Raw genomic sequence first — 24,977 nt, 5'->3', positions numbered from 1 at the left:
ACATTCAGCTACCTCTCCGAACAAACAGAAGTGCAAGATCAAGACTAAGATCATTGACATAAGCTGCCCAGGGATGGAAGGGGTCTGTGCTCAGTGAAGTCAGTGGGGAGGGCCTCGTGGAGGAGGTGAGGCTTCCAGTGGACCTTAGGGGGGCTTTTATTTTAAGGAAATGAGGGAGAAAAATGTCAAGAGGTGGCTTCCAGGCTGCCTTTGCAACACAAGCCGCGTTGATCAATTTCACATGCAGAAGAGCCGACCTGGGCTCAGACAGGACTCAGCACAACCAGTAGAGGAAACAGTAAAAAAAAAACTCTTGGGTGACGAGAAGAAGGTCAGAGGTAGAACAGAATCAAGGAAGCCCTTATATGCCAGAGAACCTGGATCAGAGCTGATGTGAAATCAACTCACTGTGAGAAAGCCAGAACCCAGGGACATGGGGCTTCTAGGACCCCTCAATCGCATGCCAGCCTCTCTGTGGAATGAATACAGGAGAGCAAATGCCAGCTCTGCAGTCACATACACCACTAGAGTACCAGCTCCAGCATTTAGCTGTGTGTCCTGGGGCAAGTCCCTCAACCTTTCTGAGTCCCAGGGTTCTTCATCTGTCAGTTGGAAACAATGATCCCTTCTCTGCAGGCTCGCTCAGGTGAAGCCCCCAGCAGACAGCCTGGCACACGGCGCGTCTTTCGTCACTGGTAGATTCTCTCTCTCCTACTTTTACTCTGTAGGCCCTTCTGTCTTTTAAGACAGCCCGTGCCTCTGAAAGTAAATGTTTTAAATTCAGGAATTCCAGATTCCTAAATAGGTGCACCTGGCGGAGGGCCAAGGTCTTGGCGGCCAATGACATCCTCTTGAGACTCGGGCTTCACAACTCTGCGCTCACCACTTGGAAGGAAAAGCTCGGGTTTAGGGGATGCAGCCACTGTGTTCTTGGTTCCCCAGCCAGATGGCGCCTTGAAGCGACGTTTCCTACCCAATGTCCGCAGGGCAAATAACGATGCTTCTTTATCTTTTAGGAGGAGAAGTCACCAAGCCGCGCTTTGCTCAATTCTTCCATGGCAGCCTGGCCAGTCTCACCATCCGCCCTGGCAAAATGGACAGTCAGAAGGTGATTTCCTGCCTGCAGGCCTGCAAGGAAGGGCTGGATATCAATTCCCTGGAAAGACTGGGCCAAGGAATAAAGGTAAGGAAGGAGCCAGCATTGCTCCCGGTGAGACAGTGCTTTGTGCTTTGTGAGTTTCCTGGGTTGGTGGGTTGCATTGTTGTTTATTTGCCCAAAGGAACTGAGGGAGCATGCAGGCATAACTTTCAGAAATACAGAAAAGTCGGATTAAAAGTTTGGACCATGGAGACTACTAATTACAAAGGAAGGTCACCCCGGGGTGGGTGGAATTAGAAAGCAGATGCAGAGGTCACTGGGTCTTATGTTGTTAAGCTGAGGCCCAGACTGGGCTCCAGGCAATGTCTGGCTGCCAAAGGGAATATGAACAGATTCACGATTTTGTCATCCACACAAAATAAAACTCTTCAAACGATCCAAGGGAATCCAAGCTGCATTTTGAGAAAAGCTCCTCCTGAGGGGCACAGGATGTGGCTGACGGTCCTCATCAAGCACCTCCCCGCCCACGATGGGCAGGGATAGATCTGGCCTCACCTGGACCGAGGAGCGCCTGCCCGCATCAGGCCTCGGGGTCCTGAGCAAAGAGCAGGGTAAACATCATCACAGCCCCCGCTCCATCATAGCGGACCCCAGTGACAGCAGGCAGCCCCTTGGCCTCCTCTCTGGGAGTGAGGGCGGCCCACCCTCTGTCTCCAGGGACACAGGACAGCCCCATGAGGCCCCAGCGGCTGTGAAGGTTTCCCAAGGAGGGAGTGACCAGAACAGAGGTTTCCCACCACCTCCCATCCGTCCCCACTCAGCACTGCCCATGGAGCTGCCCGGCCTCCCCACCCCAGGCCTGCCTCTCCTGGACGGGGGTCACCCCTCCAACAGAGGGCCCTCTCATTCACGCTGTCAGTGGCCGACTGCTTGTGGGGCTCTGACTTGGGCTGGCCTTGGAGGGACCAGTGATCTGGGCAAATCATGCCTCGACTTCACGTTGCGGTCACTTCAGCAAACATTCCGCGGACACCCGTATAATTTGGTTCTGGGCTGCGGAGAGGGACACGAAAATGAATGTTCCAAGATTACTGTCTTTGGGGCACTCGATGGCCCAAGCAGACACCTGTCATCTGGTGCTCCAATGATTATGAGCACTGATATTTACTGAGGGTCTCCTGGGTACCAGGCACTGTTCTAAAACCTTTATGGGTTTAATTCACTTAAGCCCCAGAACAACCTATGATAAATGTACCATGAATCTTCCCATTTTGCACATGAGGAATGGAGGCCTGGAGGAGAAAGGAAAGTTGCCAAGGATCCCAGAGTGAGTCAGGAGCACAGCCAGAATGTGACCCCAGGCAGTTCTGCTCCAGAGCTTCAGAACCAGGAGCAACAGCAGTGAGGGAAGGCTCCTTGGAGGAGGTGAAGTCTGAGCGTATTGTTTAGGACGGGTAAGAACCAAGCAGGAGAAAGGCAGGCAGTGGGTGGCAAGGGAGAGGGCAGGGCGGTCACTCTAGGCAGGAAGCCAGTGTTACAAGTGCCCAAATTGCAGGAGGAAAGCTAGAAAGCGGGACCAGAGAGGTAGGCAGAGGCCAGGTCATGGGGCCTTGTTAATATCTGGTGTTTACTTTTTTTTTCTGTTGGCAACAAGCAACCATTGAAGGGCTCCATGCAAGGGAGCATGATCTGGACAGGCGTGGGGCTCAGGATGCTCACCCTGGAGCCCTGGTCAGAGGGGGAAGATGGGAGGAGCACACAAGCAGGGTAAAGCATGGATGACTTTCCAGAACATTGTTTAACATGCATGAAACACATACACACAGGTGCTCTAATGGCTAATCACCTGTCTGAAGGAAACTCACAAGACCGCCTGTACTGCAAAGGCCAGCATTCCACCTGTCAAGTTCATGGCAGCTGGCCCAGGCAAGCCCCTCATGGCACATTTCATACAGATATCCTCACAGGCAGAGCCTGGGGTTTGATCCTTGGTCTACTGTTTGTATTGTTCCCTCAGTGTTTTGTCAAGCCAGTGAAATCTGTCCTCCAACAGATCCAGCATCTGTCCCCTCTCTGATTCTGGATTTGCTCCCTGCCTCTGCGTGGATCTTCTCTGCTCTGGACCATCCCATGGGGCCACAGTTGCAGGATTCCAAGCACCACAGAACACATAAACCAAAGATGCTGGACTTAAAAGCCACACTTTCTTAGAACTATAAATTAAGAACCATAGCAATTCCTACATAGCGGTCCTAGCCTGTGAAAGAGGAAGTGCTAAATGAAGTGGCACCCGGAGCTGTGGGGAGTGGAGGAGGCTCATCTGACTTTTTCGAATACCACCTGCTCAGAACCAGTCACTGCAAACGATCCTTTCCCATCCTTAAGGCGCGGCGGGCAAGAACTAGTTCACTGTATGAGAAGTTAATGATAACACACGCGACGTTACGGTGCACCCACTTGGGGGCTGCTTTAAGCTCATTATCCCTACTTCTCACAACAAGTTAAATATTATGACCCCATTTCAGAAATAAGGAGGCTGGGGCTCAGGGACTTGGCCAAAATAAGTCTAGGCTCTTTCCGCCTCACGACTCAGATTAGAAGGCATTCTTGAAAATGATTAAAACTGCTTCCTGGGGCTTCCCTGGTGGCGCAGTGGTTGAGAGTCCGCCTGCCGATGCAGGGGACACGGGTTCGTGCCCCGGTCTGGGAAGATCCCACATGCCGCAGAGCGGCTGGGCCCGTGAGCCATGGCTGCTGAGCCTGCGCGTCTGGAGCCTGTGCTCCGCAACGGGAGAGGCCACAGCAGCGAGAGGCCCGCGTACCGCAAAAAAAAAAAAAAAAAAAAAAAAAAAATGCTTCCTACCTGCCTTTCCTCCTTCATCCCTCATTTCTTTTTTGAATAATGACTAGTATTTTCTCTACTGGCTCCTGGCCTCCTCCCTCCCCTCTGGCTAGTCCAGAAAGTAAGGGCCTGCCGTGATTAAGGAAACATCCCGTCTACTCACAGGGTCCCACATGGGTTCCTCTTCTCACTTGTTTTCCCCTGGATCATGCATATTTCCAGCTATTTCTCCAGCATGTCTGGAGTCATCACATGATCGAGGTGGTTGTTGTTATGTATCCATATGAGACACTGTGGAATCGCCACATTCCTGAAGAATACACACTTCTGATTTTCATAGCGTCATCCCTGCCAAATTGTCATCTCTAGTGTGGAAGAGTGGGAAAGAGCAAGAACTTTGGGACAAAGCCCTCTTAGGTTCAAAGCACAGTACGGATATTCATGACCTGGGTGACCTTGGGCAAGGTGCTTTAATCCTTTAAGCCCCAATTTCCTTGTGTGTAAAATGGACTTAGTATTATTTTGTAGTGATGTAAGAATTGAATAACATATATATATTTTATATATCCTTACCTATATTTATACATCAAATATAGCAAAGATACACACACAGATGAGATATATAGATATAGATATATATAGATATACATATAGATATAGATACAGATCTCCCCTAGAAAACCTGATAACTAGGCTCTCAGCAAATCACAGTTTCCTTCTCCTGCTGGGCTGACCTTGCACTTGGCATTGCTGATGCCCCAGCTTCTTTTGAAAAGTAATCCTGCGTGACAGTTGCAACAGAAGAGCCTCTATTGCAGGGAATCTTCATCTGTCCCCGCCCAGAGGAGCTGGCAGGGAGGGCGAGGTGCCTGGAGGGCCACAGCCCGCCTGTCCTCAAAGAACAGGCCAGGGCTTTCGGCAGGGACTTCACCGATGTCCCAGCCTGACCCTCCAGGACAGCTGACCATTCTGCTCAGACCATCTGTCTAACCGCTTCTTGGTTCAAAGAAAGGAGTCACTGTGGCTACAGCCCAGCTTTCCAGGGAGAGTGAGTGCTATCACCTTTTGCTAGGTCCCCAGGAAGCCATCTCCTGCCCCTGTGGAAATGCCAATACCACCGAGTCTCGCAAAACCAGAGACCGACCCGCAGTCATGCCACGAAAGACAACACAAACATACAAGCAAAACCTGTTCTAGTGGAGGGTTTAATTGATCCTGCAAGAACCGTGTTGATGGCTAGCCAGTGCCCACCTCAAGCCCTGTGGCAGTCTTTGGGATGCTCTGGCAGCCAGACTTGGGTATTCACTAGAGATCCAACACATTCCCTCACCCGTCCTCTCCTTAGGAGGCTTCAGTGGGCGTGCCCTCTGCTGATGCCACGGGTTGCTGCCCAGTCCATCCTTCTGGATGAACTGCTTGATTTTTCTGTTCAGCCCTCATGCACGGCTCGGAGATTGGCCTTTTCTGCAGGGGGCATCATCTTGTCTCATGCTGGTCGTGTACTGGACCCTCTGGATGCTGAATAAAGTCAGTGGACCTTGCCCTCGAGGTGCTCACAGTCTGCTGGTGGGGGGCAAACAGACAGACAGACAGCAAAAGCACCAAAAGACTGTTACAGCAGGGGTTGGCAGGGACGGGGAGAGCGCAAAATACATGGAAACTTAAGTGGTATATTTAGAAGAATGACTTTCAATCTGCTCAAATGAGAAATGGATGATCTGTAAAACACTCAGAACTATTGATGATTCACCAGCATGTGGCATCTCCACGGCTGAGCACGCTAAGCTAGTGAGTCAGCCCCAGCAAGAGAGAGACCCACAAGAGGCCGACTGTAACGTCACCTGTGCATATGCCCAGGGGCTCCTGAATCCAGCATAGGGAACAGTGCTTGTGACCAGGCGTCGCAGCTCAGAGAGACCCTGCTCAGGGCTTTGAGGACAGGAGGAAACCGGATCATAGGGAAAGAAGAACAGTGACGGCAGCGGGGGACCATTCACTCTTTCATCTAACAGGGGCTTCTGGGGCACTAGGACAAGGTTCTGAGATTCGGGGATAACAGTCGGAGCCCCTGTCTTCAGTGAGCTCGTAGTCACTGCACTATAATAATTATACTACCATTTCATAGCACTATAGGAGCTCAGTGGGGACCTAAGTGAGGGAAGCTGGGGAGGCTTCAAGGAGGAGGTAACAATGAAACAATCATAAGATAGTTGAAAGAGACAAAGACTGAGCTATCAGTTGGCTGGGGGTCACAATGCAAGGGACTCATTATGCGGGACAATGGCACCACAGTGCTCATGAGATAACTACCTCCTGATAGGGTCCGGACACAGAACAGGAACTCTTGTAAAGACATCTGAGTCATATCAGGGAAAAGCTAACATAGACAGATTTCCCCTTAAAAGCTTGAAAACATACTCAATCTACTTCATGGAAAGAGTAATGCAAAATAAAACTACACTAAGATAGTATTTATCACCTATCAGATTGGCAAAAGTCCCAAGTTTGACAGCATGCTCTGTTGTTGAGGTTTTGAAAGAACATTCTCATACGCTATGAGAGGGAGAGCATATTGGTATAATCCCTAGCAATGGAAAATTTGCAACATGTGTCAAAATTTAAACTGCATATACTCTTTGACCTAGCAATTTCCCTTGTAGGGATTTATTCTACAGATACATTTACACACTTAGGAAATGTTATATATATAAGATTATTCATTGTGCCATTATTAGTATAAGACTGGAGATAACCCAATGTTCATATTAGGAGACTGGTTAAATGAATTATTTAATATTAAATAATATTATACAACTTAAAAAAAAATAAAAGATCTCCAAGACAAAAGCTAAGTGAAAAAAGCAAAGTACAGTATAGTGTGTAACAAGCTACCTTTGGTGTAAGAAAGGAGAAAAATGGGAATCTATATTCATTGATTATATATTCATAAAATGCTTAAGTATAACTGTCAGGATACGCTAGGTTATGCTGCAGTAACAAGTGACTAAAATTTCAGTGAATTATACAGCAATTGTTTTTTATTGTGTGCACTTCATGCCCATTCAAGACTGGCTGCAGCTCTGGCCCCCTCACTGTGAGACCCAGGCTGATAGACCATTAGGGAACTTTGCAGATTTCATGGCAGAGGGAGAGGGACATGGCACCATGAATTAACTGGCTGTTAAATCTACCACCCAGGTGTGAACCAAACAATACTTCTGCCCACTTTTTGTTGGCCAAGCAAGTCACATGACCACTATTGAGCACAACAGGACAAAAATGTATATCCTGTATGGAAGAGTACCATAAATCACATGATCAAGCCTGTTGACAGGCTTCTATAAGCATCTCACTGGGAGGGGAAACAACTAATTTTGAACAATAATGCAATTCGTCACTAAGAAATTAATGGAACAGTGATTACCTGTGGGATAAGGTTGAGGAAATTGGTTGGATAGGAGATAGGAATAAGATGGACACTTTCACTTAGCACATATATATACTTGAATATATATGCTCCATGCTCCATTCAAAGAAGAGTAACTGCTGGGAACACCATGGAAGAGACAAGTCTGGATCTACTTTATCTGGTTTGAGGGCCCAAGTGACTCACTGGGGAGCATCGTAGCCCCTTGGCCTTCACCCAGCGTGGGATACCAGGGACCCAGGATAGGATAGATAGATAACAAAGCTAGGGCAGCTGGCAGGCGTGTAAACAGCAAGTGATTAAAACTCATGGGAAACCAGAGTTTAGCACCTAGAAGGCAAGACCAAGAATCAGATCTAAGAGAGAAGGGAGGTCATTAACTTAAAAATGAACTTTAAGGTTGGAAACTAAAAAGATGGGACATGGGTCAGGAGGTGGAGTGCAGGGTGAATGGGGGAGCAGTTCAAGGCCAAAGTCAAGACAGCAAAAGGAACAAAAGCCCCAGGTTTCCGGGCTATGAGCTGAGGTGTGGCAGTCCAAGAGCTGAAAGTTTCTGGGAAGGGCCCCATAGTAGCCCAGAGCCCACCAAAGGCTGGGCCCCAAGAGCACTGTGTCTGGGATTTCAGAATTCATCCTGTGGCTCCCGGTGGTATTACCAGGAGTTTATAATCCACAGGGAATCTTACAGAGGAGGGTCCCGAAGCCCACCAGAGGGCAGCAGGGATTGCTTGAGGGGTTAAAACAGTTACCTGTGCACACAGCTCCTGCACTTGCAGATGCTCTGGAGACGCCTGTGCGGGCCTTAGTGGCCTTTGCATGGAGATGGAGGGTCTCCATGAGACTGGGTACATGGTTGATCATTCTCTCCTGTGATACTGCTTTCTGTCTTCCAGTATCATTTCAACCCCTCGCAGTCTGTCCTGGTGATGGAAGGTGACGACATTGGGAACATCAACCGTGCCCTCCAGAAGGTCTCCTACATCAACTCCAGGCAGTTCCCAACCGCGGGTGTGCGGCGCCTGAAAGTCTCTTCCAAGGTCCAGTGAGTGGATGCTGGGCAGCCTGGGGCTCAGTCAAGGCATCAGCGATGGTCCCTGGGAATGTTTTCTCGCAAAACAGGATTCACCTCTCTTCAACTATTGGCAGCTTCTCTGCTCTCCCTATGAGGACACCCCAATGGATCTGTGTTCTCTTTTTGTTGTTTTTTTTTTTAAGTGAAATATAGTTGACATACAATGTTTTGTTAGTTTCAGGTGTACTGCTTAGTGATCTGATATTTACATACACTATGAAATGATCACTATGATAAGTCTGGTAACCATATGTCCCTATAGAGTTATTACAATGTTATTGACCATATTCCTTATGCTGTATGTTACAGCCCTGTGGATTTTTTATTTTATAACTGGAGGTGCGTACCTCTTAATCGCCTTCACCTATTTCACCCCACCCCCAACCCCCTCCCTTCTGGCAACCACCTGTTCTCTGAATCTATGAGTTTGTTTTTGTTTTGTTTTTCAGATTCCACATGGAAGTGAAACCATACAGTCTCTCTCTGACTTATTTCACTTAGCGTAACACCCTCTAGATCTATTCGTGTTGTTGCCAATTGCAAGATATTTTTTTCTCATGACTTAGTAATATTCCATGTGTGTGTATATATATATATATATACATATCATTTATTATTATTATAGCATTAATATGTGTTAAATATATACTATATTACAAATATATATCATAAATATATATATACTACATATATATACAAATATATATATATACACACACACCATAAATATATAAAACCACATCTTCTTTATCCATCCATCTATCCTTGGACAGTTAGGTTGCTTCCATATCTTGGTTAATGTAAATAATGCTGCAATGAACATTAGTGTGCATATGTCTTATCGAATTACCATTTTTATTTTCTTCAGGTAAATACCCAGAAGTGAAATTGCTAGATTATATGGCAGCTTTATTTTTAGTTTTTGAGGGGAACCTCCATACTGTTTTCCATAGTGGCGGCACGAATTTACATTCCCACCAATAGTGTTTAGAGGTGTTTAGTGCCTTTTTAGAGTGTTTAGTGCCTTTTCTCTACATGCTCGCCAACACTTTTTATTTATTTTATTTTTGATATTAGCCATTCTGACAGGGATGAGGTGGTACCTCATTGTGGTTTTGATTCACATTTCCCTGATGATTAGTGATGTTGAACATCTTTTCATGTGTCTGTTGGCCATCAGTATGTCTTCTTTGCAAAAATGTCTATTCAGGTCCTCTGCCCACCTTTTAATTGGGTTATCTGTTTTTTGCTGTTGAGTTGTATAAATTCTTTGTATATTTTGGATATTAACCCCTTACTATATAAGATTATTTGCAAATATCTTCTCCTATTCATCAGGCTGGCTTTTTATATTGTTGATAGTTTCCTTCACTGTGCAAAAGCTTTTTAGTTGGATGTAGTCCCATAGGTTTATTTTTGTTTTTGTCTCTGTTGCCTGAGCAGACACATCCAAAAAAATATTGCTAAGACCAATGTCAAAGAGCATACTGCCTATGCTTTCTTCTAGTTTTATGGTTTCAGGTCTTACTCATTTTGAGTTTACTTTTGTGTATGGTGTGAGAAAGTAGTCCAGTTTTATTCTTTTGCACGTAGATGTCCAGTTTTCCCAACACAAGTTATTGAAGAAGCTGTCTTTTCCTCATTTTATATTCTTGCCTCCTTTATCATTGATTAATTGACCATATATGCATGGGTTCAGTTCTGAGCTCTCTATTCTGTTCCATTGACTTATGTGTCTGTTTTTGTGCCAATACCATACTGTTTGGATTACTCTAGGTTCGTAGCATAGTCTGAAGTCAGGAGTGTGATACCTTCAGCTTTGTTCTTCTTTCTCAAGATTGTTTTGGCTATTTGAGATCTTTTATGGTTTTAAACAAATTTTAGAATTATTTGTTCTAGTTTGGTGAAAAATACCATTGGCATTTTGATAGAGATTGAATTGAATCTGTAGATTGCCTTGGGTCGTATGGTCACATTACTAATATTATTTCTTCCAATCCATGAGCATGGTATATCTTTCCATTTGTTTGTAATGTCTTTAATTTCTTTCTTCAATGTCTTGTAGTTTTCTGAGTAGAGGTCTTCTACCTCCTTGGTTAGATTTATCCCTAGGTATTTTATTCTTTTTGTTGCAATTGTAAATGGGATTGTTTTTTAATTTCTTTTTCTGATAGGTTGTTGTCAGTGTACAGAATCACGACAGATTTCTATATATTAATTTGTATCCTGCAACTTACTGAACTCATTTATTAGTTCTAACAGATTTTGGTAGCATCTTTAGGATTTTTCTGTGTATAGTATCATGCTCAACAAATGTTTATTAATTGAATTAAATTAACCAACCTAGCCTTGATAGAGCTCCTAAATACCATGAGTATGCAAGAGAAAGAAAAGTCATGGTTCTTGTCCCCAGGGATCAGAGTTAAATTAAGGAGATGAGACCATCACTGTGACCTCTAAATAACACCCTTACTGGCCTATCAAATCATTTCTCAGCCAAACAGCTGCTTGGGAGGGCAGCTAGGAAGGGGACCCCAGAAAAACTCCTGAGAATCAGAAAGGGAGTCACCTGGCACCTTCAGAAAGACAGGAACAAGGGTTGGAAAGATGGGTCTGCTGACCGCCATGTTGCCAGGGCCTGGGACAGATGCCAGGATAAAGTCCACAGGCGGCAATTACATTCAACAGTTCTAGTGATGGAGAAAGTGCTCCCACCTCCACACTAAAGGCCACCCCTGGAGGCTGGGGGTAGGGAGCCGGCACCTCCAGGTCAGCGCCACACTGCAGTGAAGAAGAGGGACCAGACTGGCTAGTCTCCAGCCCTAGGACCAGCCTTCCATAAACTGGCAAGGGGAGGGGTGTCCTCTGCAAATGGTAGGGTTGGTGCCACAAAGGCAAAAAGTCTGGGAGCCCGAGCCGACCCCTTACTTCCACACCTTGCCCACCCTGGAGAAGAAGTTGGAGTGTCTCAGCCTACCCTTCCCCCAGGAGCTTTGCCAAGGGATGCAAGTTGATGGCTGCCACCAGCTGGAGTCCACCCATCATTCCCAGAGCATCTCTCTAGACCCTGGGGTTCTCCATTTTAGCTTAGGTCTTTGGTCTAGATGATCAGCAGAGAGTGCCAGTGACACACATGCCTGATGAGGTCGGATGACAGTGTCAGATCTGTCAACATGTACTGAGCTCCAACCATGATGCAGGCTCTTGGGCAGCGTCCTATCTACATGTCACCTGCATTTAAGCCTTGCTACTATAAGGTAATTAATTATTCATCCCCACTGTATAGATGAAGAGACTGAGGTTCACAGGAGTCGTGCCCCTTGCCCAGAGCCTCCCAGTCCAGGAGTGGCAGAGCCGGGCATGGACCCTTGCCTGTCTCACTTCCGAGGCTTTGCTCTTGTTGTCACACCACTCTGGCTCCCAGATATTTTTGTGGCAGTGGATCAGGAAAAAGGAGTATGCTTACAATAGCAGTCTGCTGGTACATCTGGAAGAGGCACCGCACTTGTGTGATATCCTTGTAGAGAGAGAACATATACGCTGTTCCGGCAGGCAGGAGAGCTTAGCCCTGGGGTCTCACTCAGTGAGATGGCTGTAACTAACCAGCGAGACAATTTATTTACCAAATCCTTATGCACGTAACAAGCAGTTGCTGTCTAATTAATGTTGCCATTGATTACTTTGTTAAAGGATAAGTAAAGGTCTAATGGTTACTTGTTGGTGGTATAGAAAATTCCTATTTCACCCAGGAGCTAATCCTTTCAAGTCCCTAGATTGCTAGTAGTTTTAACTAAAATGTGGCTTGGAATCTGGATGTCTGTTGACATCCTCAGAGGCTCTCGGGCAGTCAGGATGTCTCGTCGAGGACTAGAGGTGGCTGTATGTATCTTTGTCCATGGCCGGATGATTCCAGGGTTTGCTCTTCAGTTGCCATGACTGCTGTTTTCCCAGGTGCTTTGGAGAAGATGTGTGTATCAGCCTCCCTGACGTGGACGCCTACGTGATGGTGCTGCAGGCTGTCGAGCCCCAGATCACCCTCCATGGCACGGACCGCTTCTGGAGACCCACTGCCCAGTTTGAAAGCACCAAAGGGGTTACCCTCTTCCCCGACATCAAGATTGTGAGCACCTTCACCAAAACCAAGGCCCCCGGTGACTTGAAGACCACAGGTACAGGCGCACACTGGGTTGGGGGGGGTGGAACCTTAAATTCTCACATGAAGTATAATTCTCGTCAATCACACTTCGGGACAACTGAGGTATTGTTCACCATAGCAGGGTAATTTATGATAACGGAACAAAAAAGCCTGGAAACAATGCAGATAAATAACAGAGAGGGATGAATGGCTTAGAAAATTGTGGCACCCCCATAGAAGAGGTATGATGTTGGAGGGAAGGCACTTAGGCCAAACAGTAAGTTTAAAAAAAAAAAGCAAGATGCAAATTACAGAGTAGCTACGTGTAGAGTGATCGCAACTCTGTCAAGAAAAAAAATATGTAGAAAAATGCCCAGAAGGAAACACACCTAATGCTAACAGTGATATTCTCTGAGAAGCAGCAAAAGAGCCAATTTGTTTCTGCACCCCTTCACTTCTCTACAACTGCAAAATGTTCTGTAGTACACGTGTATTATTTTGGTAATGAGAAGAAAGTTAAAGAAGCATGGAGAAAAAAATAGAGCTGCATCTTAATGTATACCCCATAAAAGTCTCCTTCAGCGATATCACTCTCAATGCTCAGGGAACTTTCCAGGTGTTCTTTCCAACAGTTTCATTGTCAGGAGGGCTGTTCAGTAAAAGTAATTTGAATTGTCTGCCGGGAAGAAACACTGAGTTGCACTGAAAGCTACAGTATATTCGGCTGGTGGGGGGAGAGGGATGGAAGGATATGGAAGGAAGGCAGGAAAACCTGGGGCCCAGATCTATGGGAGGAATACGAGTTTGAGAACCATCCTTTGCTGCCTCCTCCAAAAGAATGTTTTCAACTCTCCCTCTCCCCCTCCCAAAGCAGCTGCTAACGATGGGCTAGTGCCAGTGGGTCTGAGTTCCCGAAGGGCTGCTTCTGTAATAATCCTAACTACCCCCTGCCTTAAACCATGCTGGTCCCCAGCAAATGGGATGCCTGGCAAGACAGCCCTTCTTAGCTCACAAAAATAGATGGTGTTATACCACCTGTCTGGGCAGCACCGTTTCCCGGTTACACTTCAAGGTGCATTAGGTCATGTGATCTTCCCTCTTGCCCTCATCTGTGGCTAATATCAGACAGGAAAAGGAAGGGCCTCCGACTGCAGTGGCTGCAGGCCGTAGCTGAGAGTATCTGGATTCCTGAGGCCTGACATCAGCCTATAGGCAACGCAGGGACAAGCAATTATCTGGGTCCACATCTCACCTTCTGTTTATGAGAGGTGCATGCAGGCTGCGTAGCCAAGTGCCCGAGAACTATTGTTAGTACTTTTCAAATTTCACTTTTATCATTGTAAGAATAATCATTATTATGGGTGCCGTAAACGAGCAGGCTAATGGCATGTGCCACCCGTGACCCTCTCCACCACCATCTTCTGCCCTCATTGACTCACTCTTTGTGCTGTTTCAGTACCAATGACATCACACCCCTCTCTCCCTCTGTGTTAGCTTACATATCTACTCACTCTCTACCCTCATCCTGGAAGGTCCCTCTCTGTCCCGTTCCCCATTATTGCTGACAAAAATCTCTACCTGCAACCCCTCTTCCAGAAGACCCCACCACCCTGACCCCAGGCTGGTACTGTACACGCCCAACCACTCTGTACACTTCCAGCCACTAGCGCTCTCTCTCACACACACTGGCGAGCCCCCGGTAGTGATTATCTGTTTATTAAACCTGACAAGGATCTCCTCCAGAGCCCAACTTATTGATTTGCCAGTAAGTCCCTGAGCCCAGTACAGTCCCTTCGGCACAGTGGGAATCAGGGAAACTGATGGAAGATTTTGTCCATATGCAAGCGCAAGAGAACGAGAGAAAATGGTGGGGTGAACACGCCCCCTACCTAGGGTGAGCAATCAGTCAGCAGTTGGGTCATAGGAGCCAGGATGACCCAACCTGACCTGACAAGAGTACAGCTCCCAAGAAAACCCAGAAACCACAGGCCATTTGAAAGAGAGATATACGTGTATCATTATTAATGACAGACTTCGTTAAGTGTATATTAATGTGCTTTTAGATTTTGCCAACGCTACACGAAGCCATTGAGATTGGCAAGCATTTAAAAAGTAAGTGTACGAAATTATTTATAACCACATATATCCGTTGAGAGCAAAAAATGTTTCTGGTATCCCTTAAAAACTAAACAAAATAAAATAATTATTTAAAATAGCTCTCTCATCTTTTGTGAATCCTTCCAACATTTGTTTTCATAAATGTTTTATCATGCACAAAATACACCAGTCTGCTTAATGAGTAAATATACTTATTTAAATGATCTCTAGTTCACAAATTTTTCAATAAAAGCCCGCAAGATCAAAAATATTCAAAGGGGCTTCCCTGGTGGCGCAGTGGTTGAGAGTCTGCCTGACGATGCAGGGGACACGGGTTCGTGCCCCAGTCCGGGAAGATCCCACATGCCGTGGAGCGGCTGGGCCCGTGAGCCATGGCCGCTGAGCCTGCGCGTCCGGAGCCTGTGCTCCGCAACGGGAGAGGCCACAGCAGTGAGAGGCCCACGTACCGCAAAGAAAAAAAAAAAATTCAAAGACCACCGGCCCAGAGGTTGAGACTTTCACAAAGTGTGGGATCAGAAGGTCATGGTTGCCGTCCAGCTCCTCACCTGTTGTCTGTGTGACCCCAGGCAATCCACAGCACCCCACCCCATGGACTGTCCATTCCCCCATCAGTGAAATGGGAATAGTAATAGTACCCCCTCTAGTGTCTGTCTGTTAGGATTTCCTTTGCACTGTGCCTAGCGTATAGCAAGGACTCCACAACTACTAATCACTTTTTATTTTAAAGTAGGATTTTCATTTAGGAGTGCCAACCTGTCCAGCATTCAAATACTCAGACACTCCCCTGGGAAACTTGGGGTCATAGTATCAGGCAAGGACAGCTAGGCTGTCCAGGAACCAGAAACACAGGAACAAGGGTTGGAAAGATGGGTCTGCTGACCGCCATGTTGCCAGGGCCTGGGACAGATGCCAGGATAAAGTCCACAGGCGGCAATTACATTCAACAGTTCTAGTGATGGAGAAAGTGCTCCCACCTCCACACTAAAGGCCACCCCTGGAGGCTGGGGGTAGGGAGCCGGCACCTCCAGGTCAGCGCCACACTGCAGTGAAGAAGAGGGACCAGACTGGCTAGTCTCCAGCCCTAGGACCAGCCTTCCATAAACTGGCAAGGGGAGGGGTGTCCTCTGCAAATGGTAGGGTTGGTGCCACAAAGGCAAAAAGTCTGGGAGCCCGAGCCGACCACTTACTTCCACACCTTGCCCACCCTGGAGAAGAAGATGGAGTGTCTCAGACTACCCTTCCCTGAGGAACTTTGCCAAGGGATGCAACAGCTTGCCAACTAGACTAACAAATTTACTTATTTAATTATATCACCAGTGCAGCTCCACTTCAGCAATGTGTCATTGCCAGCCCCTCAGATACTGAAGAGTTAGTCATGCAAAGTACTTCTGCCTTTCAGAAGCTCAGAGTCTGCTGAGAGAGACAGAGAGAGACACACACCATGACCACGCAGGGAAAGCTATGAGAGCCTGATGGAGGGGCACTCATCTCTGGTCCCAAAGGAGACCAATCCTCCTTGAGCGTCTATTCTGTGCCACACATTGTTTTCAATCTTCTCAATGCCCTTACCCTCTTTACAGATAAGGAAATTGAGCAGGAGGTGGTTTCTCTAATACTATACGGCTTCTCAGAAGCAGCGCTGGTATTCAAATTCCCATCTTTTTTCTTTTTTCTCTTGCGGTACACGGGCCTCTCACTGTTGTGGCCTCTCCCGTTGTGGAGCACAGGCTCCGGACGCGCAGGCTCAGCGGCCATGGCTCACGGGCCCAGCCACTCCGCGGCATGTGGGATCCTCCTGGACCGGGGCACGAACTCGTGTCCCCTGCAGCGGCAGGCGGACTCTCAACCACTGCGCCACCAGGGAAGCCCTCAATTCACATCTTTTGACTGCTGTGTTCATGTTCTTCACATAAATTCGTGCTGCCCAGCCTCAGGGGCTGCCTGGACATCCATCTGAGCAGTGGAGGTGATATTTGGGATGCCCCAGCCTCTCCTCCTGACCCAGCCTGAGCCTGGGGTTCAGTGACGGAGGAGGAGGACGGTGTGTCAGGGCCACGACCTGAGCTGTCCTCACTCCTGTGTTTTCCCTGTGTCTGTCTTCCTACAGCCCCCAAACCAGCAGTTTTTGAAGAAATGCTTCACAACTTAGATTTCTGTGACATTTTAGTGCTGGGAGGGGACTTGGACCCCAAACAGGAGTGCTTGGAGCTCAACCACAGTGAGCTCCACCAGCGACACCTGGACGCCACCAACTCCACGGCCGGCTACTCCATCTATGGTAAGGCCATGCTCAGTCCTGCACCCAGTGGTCCCTTCTCAGTGGCCTTGTCCAGGGAGTCATGAGTGTGATGGCAGCTCCATCTCCTGTGGAGGTGGGTCAGGAGGGGACTCTTGACCTCAGAGCGTGGACTTCTAGCCCCTCCTTTGGCGAGCTATTCCAGTATCCTGGGGACTTGGCTCCCGTTCCACTCCTGGGGAAATCTGTAGAAACTAGGCGGGTGCCTGCTCTTACCATGTTTGATCTCAGATTGAGGCCAAACATTGTGGTCAGAGCCCAATCTATGTGGAAATTCCGTGCTTCAGTTTAATTGGCTCCTTAGAATGTCTGCACTGGCACACTGTCTGCCCCTAAACACCCTGAGCTCTTACCCTCACCGACTTCAGGAGACCCACACCACCAGCAGCTGCAGCCTGTCTCCCCAGCCCCTCTTCTGCCTTCTTATGACAGGTGTGGTCTCTTGACACAGGTGTGGGCTCCATGAGCCGCTATGAGCAGGTGCTACGTCACATCCGCTACCGCAACTGGCGTCCAGCTGCCCTGGAGGCCCGGCGGTTCAGGATCAAGTGCTCGGAACTCAATGGGCGCTACACCAGCAATGAGTTCAACTTGGAGGTGAGTGAGTCCCGCAGTTGTGAGGGAAGCCCTGGCCCGCCCATTCATTCACTTCACTTATTCGGGAGAACTGCGGCCACTGGTCCTCTTGCCACTCCTGGTCCACAGCATCCCTCTCTGCTCTTCTCAGGTCAGTGTCCTCCATGAGGTCAGGGTCTCAGACAAGGAGCACGTCAACCACCTCATCGTGCAGCCTCCCTTCCTCCAGTCTGTCCAGCACCCGGAATCCCAGACTAGCATCCAGCGCAGTTCAGGTAGGTCACATGGGAGGAGGGACCTCGGGACACCAGGTGCTGATGGTGACTCAAGACCGTCCACTCAACAGACAGTTAGGGTGCAGCAGCCAGAGGCACCCAGAACTGAAGGAGGTGCTCGGCCATGGAGAAGCTATGGGCCTGGCTCTGGGGCACTCATGGCCTCAGGAGGGCACAGGTCAAGTACACAAGAAGTTATAAGAAATGTATAATAGCAGATGTTACAAAGGGCTGGGGTAAAATTTTGCAAGTCCTTTTAGACCCAACTCAAAGCTACATGCTGTATGTAGCCTTCCCTGAGCCCCTCACATACGCTCACACACACGTATGCACCATATTGCAAAGTCTCCCACCCTTACGTCTGTTCCAGTACCTTCCATATTGTCTTCCTATCTGGCGGGCACTTCTGTCTGTCCCGACTGAACTCCACAGTTTCTAGCTCTCATGGGGAGGGGAAGGGGGCTGCCCTATGCTTTGGTGGAAAAAGCAAGAAATCAAAGAGAATGTGCACTTATTGAGCACCTACTATGTGCCTCTGTGGAAATTCACATAGATGATTTCATTTGCTCCTCGCTACTTCCCATGGGATAGGAATGATGAAGTCTACTACATAGATGAAAAAAGTGAAGCCCAGACAGAGTAAGGTTCTGACCCAGAGCTCTCCAACTGGGCAGTGTAGGGCAGATGTTAACCTACACATGGATGTTTCAATCGTGTTCCATCCCAAGGGTGAGCTAGTCCCTCGCTCACCATGTCCTGCAAATTCCTTCCTCATTCCAGTGGTCCCGAGCATTGCCACGGTGGTCATCATCATCTCCGTGTGCATGCTAGTGTTTGTCGTGGCCATGGGCATGTACCGGGTCCGGATCGCCCACCAGCACTTCACCCAGGAGTCTGAGGCTGCCAAGGAAGCCGAGATGGACTGGGACGACTCGGCACTCACTATCACAGTCAACCCCATGGAGGTAACAATCGTCACGCGGGGGCTGGGAGCTCAGAGCGGGATGCCTCTCCTCCACCCAGCTCCATCCTTCCTGTGCCAGAAGCCCTGCCCAGCTAGCCCAGCCCCACTGGTCCTTCCCTTCTCTGGGCTCCTCCAGCCTCTCAACCTGCATGAGCCACACTAACCCACCAAATACATTCACTGCTTAAAAAACGTGTGAATTGCTCTCACCCAACAAACAAAACCAGACATTTCTTAAGGCAAGCAGCCACGTAGTGTCTGTCCCTGGCCTCCCCTGTAGTATTTAGCTCAGAGCTGACTCACTCTCAGGGACTCAGTATTGAATTTTTGATTAGCTACCAGTATACATTAGATGGCTTTGCTCCATCTGCCTGCAGAGCTCACTTAAAGACTCAGAATATGTTAATACAAAAACCCAATGGTAATACCTGCCATTTATTGAGCCCCCATCACGCCAGCACTGCACGAGGTCCTCAATACGCACCATCTCATTTAATCTTCCCAGCAACCTGTGAAGTGGGAGTCACCCTCCTCATTTACCAAGGTAGGACCAACTCAGAGAGGGAAAGTAAAGTACCCAAACTCCCAGAGCTGGTAATGGCACCACCAGTATTCAAACCCACGCCTGTCTGATTCTAAAGTTATCTTTCCAGTGGCCCATCATCCCCCAGAATCCACCCATGAGTGTCCAAATGTCCCTGATCTGGACATAGGACACTCAAGAAAAGCCGCTTCCGTCGGGCCCTTTGGTCTGCCCATGGCTGCTGGGTGGGGGGAAAGGCAGGAGTAAGAAAGCGAGGGAGTCAGTGGCCATGAGGAGGAGCCACTGAGGAATGAAAAGTATCCCAGCCATTCCCCAGTTTCCCCGCCTCACCTGGCCTCCTGCTCCAACTTCAGAGCCAGGGTGCCAATGCAGGTCAGCTCGTCCCAGCGTGTGCTGTAGGTATAGGGCTGAGCGCACCACTTTGGGGACCCCAGCATTTCCACCTTCAGAGAGCTGAGCCTTGGGCCTAGGAGGCAAGACCATTATGCCAGGAGCGCTCTGAGTACCCGGCCACAGCGTGCTCACCAAGGGCTAACCTGGTGATGCCTGCAGTCAGTGAAGCAGGAGCAGGGAGAGCCTTTGGGGCTGTCCAGGGAAGATTTCTTGGAGCCTCAGAGAGGCCTTGAGAATGAGTAGGATCTGGGGGAAGGAGAGGTAGAAGAGAAAACACTCCAGAGAGGGGATGTAGCCAAGCACGGGCTCACAGCTCTTATGGCTGGTTTATGAACTCCAAACATAAATCCAGAAAGAAGATTTGACTGGCATTGCCAAAACGCTGGGGGGAGGGGGAGGGGACTGGAAAAGCATGGGGTAGAGATTGAGGACACAAACCCCCAGGGGTGAGGGGCAGGCGTGGAAAATGAGGACCGTGAACTTTGTCCTTCTGAAAGGAGTAGTTTTGAGGGGCGGCACAGCCGAGTCTTGGCTTAGAAGACCTTCTGCTCCCAGAGACATTATTTTCCCACCTGGAAGAGGGGTACAAGCTTAAATGCTATCCTCGCATTGAGAAGCAAGTCACTAAAGAAGTCACTAAAGGACACCTATGTAGATAGGTTTCAGAAATGCCAGGAAAGAAACGTTGGCCCGAAAGCCTCCCTGAATGATGGGTGGGATCGGCCTAAATGTCCAATGTTTAAAACGCAACGACTGGGCTTCCCTGGTGGCGCAGTGGTTGAGAGTCCACCTGCCGATGCAGGGGACACGGGTTCGTGCCCCGGTCCAGGAAGATCCCACATGCCGCGGAGCAGCTGGGCCCGTGAGCCACGGCCGTTGAGCCTGCGCGTCTGGAGCCTGTGCTCCCCAAAGGGAGAGGCCACAACAGTGAGAGGACCGCGTACCGCAAAACAACAACAACAAAACCGCAACGATTTACCTTGAGTTTGGGTCCTGGAATTTGCCATTTCTTGTCTTTGTCCATAGCCCTCCGAATGGTCTTTCACCAAAGGACTTCCCTTCCAGAAAGCCTATCTCCCGGCCCAAGGGTTTAGCATCAAGGGAAGGAGTTCCAAGGGGCCCTAAATGTCTCCTTAATGGAGGGAGAAACTTAAGCTCCAGCGTGGCTCCTGTTTCATCCCTGATGAGCGTTTCCCTTCTCTCCCTGCCATACAGAAACACGGAGCCCCAGGGCGTGGGGAAGATGAGACCGAGGAAGAGGAGGAGGAGGAAGACCTAAGCTCGAGCAGCAGCGACTCCGAGGGCAGTGACGAGGAGGACGAGGAGGAGGGGGCGGGCAGGGGCGGACACGGGCCGGGCGGAGCCGCGCAAGCCCAGCTGGAGTGGGATGACTCCACCCTCCCCTACTAGTGCCCGGCCGTCTGCGCCTGCCCACGTGTCCCTTTTGGAAGCCCCGCCCCGATGTACGCCCCAGCCTATCGCGTCGCCTCTGATTTCTATGACAGGTCCCAGCAGGCCTTCCCCAGCACCCTGGAACCCACCCTTTACGCCTTGGGTACTCCCCGCGTCCCAGCCCTGGGGCAGTTCCCAGAAGCCCAGCGTCATCCTCACTGGGGACTTCAGGGGGGATTTTGTCCTGTGGCCCCCACTTCTCTTGCACTGGGCTCACCCAGCAGCCTGTCAGTAGATCCGTGGGTACCGTGTTTGCTCTCCCCTGCAGGGGAGAAGGTCAGCCTTCATGTCGCTCCCCTACCTGGGCTCCATGTTCTCAGGGTCCTGAGGTTCCAACCCCCCGTGCGGGCACTGACTCCGTGGTGTCTCCACACCGACCATCAGGTTCTTCGCACCTGACTCTCCAGGCTGCTTCCTACAAGCAGGATGCTCAGACTCCACACACCCGAGGTCTACGTCCTCAACACTTCAAAGGAACGTCCGGACCGAGGTGGAATTAAGTTTGCAGGGAAAGGTTTGCCTAGGCTGTCCCCACGGCTCCCCACTGCCACACACACGCGCTCTTCCATTTTGGAGAGCCTTTCCCTTTGTCCTTTGTGAAGCCACAGAAGCTCATATGAAAAGTCCGAAACCAAGAGCAGGTCCTTGGCCAGAGCAGGGCCTGGTTCCAGCCAAAGTTCTCTGAGAACCTGCCTTCCTGGCAGCCGCTGAGACCCACAGTGCTGCCCTGCTGGGGGTTCCCACCACACGACACCACGAGGGCCAGGAAGCATTGCACATAGCCACTGCCCTGGGTGACAGCTGTGACAAGCCTACAGCCAGGGATCAGAAGGAAGGGCTTCATGGTGGACGCAGAGCTGGGTGACAGGGGTGGCTGGGCTCTCCGGGGCCAGAGGGCGACCCCAAGGTTAACAAGGCTCTCACTGTCTAGTCTTAGGGTCCCTCGTCCCCTAGTTCACAGTTTTGCTTCTTGAGAAGATACACTCCTCCTGGATGTTTTGGAACAAGCATGAACTGCGCCGAGTCTAAAATAAGAGTTTGGAGATTTAACTGCTAGAAATTCGAAGCATCTTTGCCATGATAACAGCTTCTTTCTTCTTCTCAGAAAAGGAGCAATGCTTTGGGTGGAGGGCAAATACATCCAAAAACCATTTCCTTCTTTCCTTCTTCTTTGTTTTAATAAGGAAACCTTTTCCATCTCCATCTTAACATGGACACTTTTGGAGGAGAACTGTTGCTATAGTAACTGGTCTGTGATCTTTTCTGGCGGAGAGTATAGCAGGCAAGAGCTAGGGCTGTTAGAGGACTTCCATGAGGCTCTAAGAACGTCTTTGTTTCAAATGTCTTGGGCTTTTTTTTGTCCTCAATATGTATGACCTGTCCCCTCTCTCCCCCACCCCAACTCCCAGCCCATCCTGTACTGGCACGGGCACAGAGCTGGTCCCTAGGCACAGGGTATTCAGGTTCAAAAGAAAGGTAGGAATCTGTTCATCCTACTCCCTGTGTCAGAGAGACACAGCTACTCTCCTACTCAGAGAGAGCTTGGGAAGGGAGACCACCATCAATGTCTTTTAGTCTGCCCTCCACCCAGTGAGGATCCGTGACAGGTCTTTGCAACCTTCTGATTTGAGGAAACCACCTTAGGCAGCCTTTTCCTTCGCCTAACGTGTTTTTTGCATCTGTTTCCTCCTTTGAGCCTCACAAGAATCCCATGAGGGAGTGGGGAACGCCTCTGGTTAGACCCATTTTCATGATGAGTAAACTGAGGTTCAGAGATTCAGCATCTTGCTCAGAGTCATTCCGGGGCATAGACAAGACGGGACTCCCCACTCTTGGCCCAGTGCCTACCACCCTGATTCTACCTATTTGTAGTCATGCAGCTAAGAGGCATTGCTGAGGACCTACTGCGTGCTAAGCGCTCTACCAGCAGCTGTGGGAAAGGGAGAAAGCGGAAGAAGCTCCTCCCGCAGAGGACTTTATAGTTGCAGAGGAGAGACAGTCACAGGCACAGAAATCACACAAGAGACAAATGCAGAGGGAGGGAGAGGAGACGTCACAGGAAGAAGAGGGACATATTCGCAAACTCAACGCATGCTCTGATTTTCCCCTCCTTAGAAAAGACGCGGGCAGGAGTTTGGGGCTTTACATTCATTGAATGGAAATAGACACCTCTGTGAACGTTCCCAGTCAAATATAGCCCTTGTCTATCAGGCAGGGTCTGCACACCTAGAAGGAGAAAATCTTGGATTTGTAGTCCTCACAGTCCCCTTAGTTAAATAAAAAGAGACGTTTTAGCCAGGCATTTAGGAGCTAACAGAATTCTTCCGAAATTAAGGCAGTAAAATGAGTCCTGTATTTATAGGTTTAAAGCCAATTCTTTTTGAATTGGATTTTGATTGAACACATTGAAGTCCGGTGTTCATGAGGGTGCTTTCTTCTGCTAGGTCTTTCGGTTTGGCTGTGGTGGGGAAGGTGGTCTGGTGCCCTCCAACTGCATGCTATGGCTACATCACTTATTCACGGCTCGGTGAGCTGCTTGGGGCATGTGAAACCATTTCGTGGGTTTTTCAGGGCTGGAGGGGGGTGTGGGGGGAGGCAACAGGCGAAAGTGGAGCTTGGCCAGGGCAGCAGAGTTGATTCATTCGTGACTGGACTTATATGTAGAGAAACAATGGGGTCGAGTCCCCTTATTTCCCACTGAGCCCTTTCCATCAACTCCTGCCATGGAAGGTCACCTTGCATGCCAGCCCCAAGGACAAGGCACTTGAAGTGATGCTGCTGGGTCAGTGGGCATTTATTGTGTTCCCAACACCCTGCTCAGCACCATGGGTGAGAATAAGAAGGGGAGACTATATAAAAGTAGCAGAAGCTTCGGGGAGTATCCAGGTGAGTGGTGAGTAATGTGATCTGCCCTCTTGCAGGGATTCTAACCACAGGTGGGAAATGCCACTCATAAGGCCAGCGTTTTCCAGGCTCCATCTGCTGGCATCTGGGAACCAAAACTCCCCGATGGCCAGATCCCCTGTGGCTTCTCACCCAGACAGCAGCAGCAGTACATGTACACTTGTACCGGGGGGAACAGCTGACCAGTTTGTCCACAGGCCAGACCAGTGCTTGTCTTGCCAAGTGGATGACCAGACCCTGCTCTCTGGAAGTTGCAAATACATAGGCGGAAACCTCTCATGTGATTCAGGTGACAGGGAGGAAGCGAAAGAAGAGGTTGAGGTGAAGAAGCCAGTACAGAATGGCTGCCCTAGTGGAGTAAAGCAATCAGCTAGTTGGTCATCAGTCTTAAAGAACAAGAAAGGTACATTCTAGTAGGTTTCATCAAATGCTATAAATCTGACCAAGGCCCCAGTTCATCTAGCTACCAAAAACGTGGGTTCTGCTTTCACCACCTCTTTCGTGAATGTACACAGCCACGCTATCAAGCAGGGCCTAGCCCACCCACATCTGCTTGTAGCAAGGACTGTGCCTGGCGGACCTGGACCCTGCAGGGAGTTGGGCTCCTGAAAGGGAAGCAATGCCCTCTGTTCCTATACAACAGGGACTGGCGAACTTCACCTGTAAAGATCCAGTTAGTAAGTATTTCGGGCTTTGCAAGCCACGTGGTCTCTGTTGCAGGTATTTGACCCTGCCATGGTAGCATGAAATGAGCCACGGACAATATGCTTAAATGAATGGATATGGCTATATTTCCAAAAAAACTTTATTTATGAACACTAAAAAGAAGCAGGCAATTTGAATTCATATTGTTATTATATGTCACAAACTTTTATGACTC

General features: G+C 49.0%; 1 protein-coding gene across 1 annotated transcript in view; it reads left to right on the top strand.

Moving 5' to 3' along the window:
• CLSTN2 (calsyntenin 2) overlaps nucleotides 1–23,749 on the top strand; it is a 628,388-nt gene extending 604,639 nt beyond the window's left edge. Inside the window, exons 10-17 of the mRNA XM_081235450.1 lie at nucleotides 1,017–1,183; nucleotides 8,262–8,410; nucleotides 12,392–12,609; nucleotides 16,801–16,971; nucleotides 17,441–17,586; nucleotides 17,717–17,840; nucleotides 18,621–18,805; nucleotides 20,957–23,749. Of these exons, the coding sequence (XP_081091576.1) occupies nucleotides 1,017–1,183; nucleotides 8,262–8,410; nucleotides 12,392–12,609; nucleotides 16,801–16,971; nucleotides 17,441–17,586; nucleotides 17,717–17,840; nucleotides 18,621–18,805; nucleotides 20,957–21,151 (1,355 nt within the window). The 3' untranslated portion in view covers nucleotides 21,152–23,749. The remainder of the gene's footprint in view (nucleotides 1–1,016; nucleotides 1,184–8,261; nucleotides 8,411–12,391; nucleotides 12,610–16,800; nucleotides 16,972–17,440; nucleotides 17,587–17,716; nucleotides 17,841–18,620; nucleotides 18,806–20,956) is intronic.
• Nucleotides 23,750–24,977: the final 1,228 nt, after the last annotated feature.

Source organism: Mesoplodon bidens, assembly GCF_964165515.1.
Source record: "Mesoplodon bidens genome assembly, chromosome: 5".
Classification (NCBI taxonomy): Eukaryota; Metazoa; Chordata; class Mammalia; order Artiodactyla; family Ziphiidae; genus Mesoplodon; species Mesoplodon bidens.
Note: the sequence above shows the minus strand (reverse complement) of the source record. Positions and strands in the feature narration are given on the sequence as shown.